The 2,958-nt window shown below is 46.8% G+C and overlaps 1 protein-coding gene across 1 annotated transcript in view; it reads right to left on the bottom strand.

Annotated features, from left to right (window-relative positions):
* Positions 1–2,958, bottom strand: part of MDGA2 (MAM domain containing glycosylphosphatidylinositol anchor 2) — a 330,656-nt gene that overhangs the window by 117,163 nt on the left and 210,535 nt on the right. The window contains exon 8 of the mRNA XM_010001201.1: positions 1,527–1,820. Within this exon, the coding sequence (XP_009999503.1) occupies positions 1,527–1,820 (294 nt within the window). The remainder of the gene's footprint in view (positions 1–1,526; positions 1,821–2,958) is intronic.

Here is a 2,958-nt window from a genome sequence, read left to right as displayed (position 1 = left end):
GACCCAGGACAGGGCTCCATCAGCCCTGACAGTGACCTGGGTGGCATGTCCATTTGGAGGACACACTTGAGAGGCCCATCCACATATATTTTGTCCTTCCCTGTCTTTCATCTGCTACCTTTTCTTGACATTTACCTTCTGTAAATCAACTTTTCTGTGTGGCCAGAATTAAACCTCTGTCATGATGACAACTTGTTATGGGAGACCTGAAAGAGAAGCTGTGTGTCACCAGCAGCAGTCCCAGTGATAACAACCACAAAAGCCACTATCAGAATAAGCACAATCCTAGTAATAATGACATGGTCCTTTTATGCTCTGTAGGGACAGACAGACCTCTCTGAAGGATGATCCAATCCACACCTTTTCTGCAGTCTCCAAAGAGGGAGCTGAAGATGTCTCTGCTCCCAATTTAGAGACATCAGTGCAGGTGGGACGAAGCCAGCTCTGACGCAGATGAACTAGATGATCTTTAAGGTCCCTTCCAACCCAGACCATTCTGTGATGATTCTATGAGGAACCCACAACAAGGAGAAGCCCAAGTGAGAAGGTTCCAGCTTGTCTGCAGGCATTAATCCATATGACTGCTGGCTGGGACAGAAGCAAGCTTTGAGAGAAAGCTGTGCCGGCACCAGTAAATAGCTCTGCTGAAAGCACTGCAGAGACCACAACATGTAATCAAGTGCATAAATAATTTGTTATACAACAGACCTCAGAAAAAACAAATCAGATGATTATTAGTAATAACTATGTATACTGCAGCATCTCATCCCTGAGGGCCCCAAAAGAGGTCAGTTGTGCTGAGCACACAACACTGTTGAAACGCAAATCTGCCAAAGCATTTGGGCATCTGAAACTGGAATAAACGAGGGCTGCACAAGTCATTTCATAAAAAAAAGTGAAAATAAGTACCAACAATATACAAGGAGCAAGAAAGTCATTTAGTGAGCGTCTTCATCAGATACACAGCACAAAGAAGGGCTCATTATTTCCCACAAACCACATCAAACCAGGCTTTTCATTTTCCTATAATAAACACCGAGCATTTCCAAAATAATTTATTTCCCCTTATGTTTTTCTCCCCATCCCTGATGCTGATGGTTCACATTCAGAGTCAGAGCAGACCATGCAGATCTGCATGCAGATCAGCTAAGACAGAACAGCTCTTTCTCTCATTTTCTCTTTGTTTTACACAGTATCAACAAATGAGATCAGTATTAGATTGCATTTACAAAATATCTCCTTCTACCCTCTCTGCTTGTTCCTGTGTCAAGAAATTTAAAGCCAGGCATTGGGAAAATAATGATTGCCTCACACTTTTCCTTTTTTTAAAAATATAAATGGCACTCCTGTGTCATTTTTACTTCTAAATTTACATCAAAATTATGGATTCAGGGAACTACAGAGCCAAACAGCAGAGCATCAAAAATGTAACTGTAAGACTCTTGCTGCTGTGTATTTGGAGGAGAAATAAATCAACTTCTTCATCTCAGCAAAGCCACGTGGAAAGAAAATAAGGGTCTACTTACACTGTACAATGAGCTGTACCAAAGCCTCTCTGGGTTTGACATTGAACCCGTTGTACTGGCTGGTCTGGCACCTGTAGGTTCCTGTCATCTCCCTGGACACGTTCACAATCCTCAGGATCCCATCGTAGCTCTCCGTCTGCATCGCCCCGTCCGGCATCGCCACCTCCTTGTCTGCTCGGGACCACAGAATGATGGGCTTGGGCTTCCCTGTCACCTGGCACTGCAGCTCGATCGTGTCCCCTTCCCGGGTCACCAGGGGTGACTTTTCTTGAGGGACAGTCAAATTGGGCGGGACTGAGAAAAAGAGACAGTTCAGCAATTAGCATCACAGAGACATCAAGTGGCTTCTTGCTTGTACAGTCACAACTCTACGCGAAGAATCCGGTTCCATGTAGCAATGCTCAGTGGCTACACATACTGGAGGGCCCTGGAATGCTCCTAGATTTATGAGACAAAGTGTTCAACTGCTTGAAGTGGTTAAAATAAGATTTAACAGCCCCGGCCATGACACTCATTTGCCTCCCTGTGCATCTCTGATGTGCACATTTGGACCCCCAGCCCCAGCTAGCACTCTGTCACTGTAAGTTATCGCCTCTCTTTTTATGAGCATTTGGCACTAAACCCCCTTTTTTATAACACACTGGTTGCTGATTTTATCCAGCTTGTAATGGTTGTGCAATAAGGAAGAATCCTGCCAATGCAGAAACCAGCTCAGAATGCAAGACCTGAAACCAAAATGTAGTTGGTGTCTTTCTGGCACGGCAGGTTTGTCACAGGGGTAGGTTTTTTCATAGAAATTTGCATTAGAAAATCCTGAAGTGAATAAGCATTTCCAGCAGGAGTTAGACAGCCCCTTGGAGCAGGAGGACATGGCACTGCCACAGAGCCAGCTGGTCATACCCAAGGACACATCCTTCCTCTTCTCCACAGTATTGCAAGAGCGAAACTTTCTAATTGCCCCCAGTGCCTCTCTGAGTTATCAGCCCTTGGTGGGGAGGAGAAGAGTGAGGCTGCCATGGAAGAGACATGGCTGCCCAAGGTGCTTGATCAGGACAGAAGTAATCATAGAACCACAGACTGGTTTGGGTTAGAGAGGACCATAAAGATCATCCAGTCCCACCCCCTGCATGGGCAGGGACACCTCCCACCAGCCCAGGCTGCTCCAAGCCCCATCCAACCTGCCCTTCAACACTGCCAGGGATGGGGCAGCCACAGCTTCTCTGGGCAACCTGGGCCAGGCTCTCACCACCCTCACAGCCAAGAATTTCCTCCTCTGTCTCATCTCAGTCTCCCCCCTTTCAGCTTGAAACAATTCCCCTCAACCCATCCCTCCCTGCCCTTGTCCCAAGTCCCTCCCCAGCTTTCCTGGAGCCCCTTCAGGCACTGGAAGCTGCTCTAAGGTCTCCCTGGAGCCTTCTCTTCTCCAGGCTGA

The sequence above is a fragment of the Chaetura pelagica genome, unplaced genomic scaffold, assembly GCF_000747805.2.
Source record: "Chaetura pelagica isolate M959 unplaced genomic scaffold, ChaPel_1.0 scaffold206, whole genome shotgun sequence".
NCBI classification, from domain to species: Eukaryota; Metazoa; Chordata; class Aves; order Apodiformes; family Apodidae; genus Chaetura; species Chaetura pelagica.
This window is presented reverse-complemented; position numbering and strand designations above follow the sequence as displayed.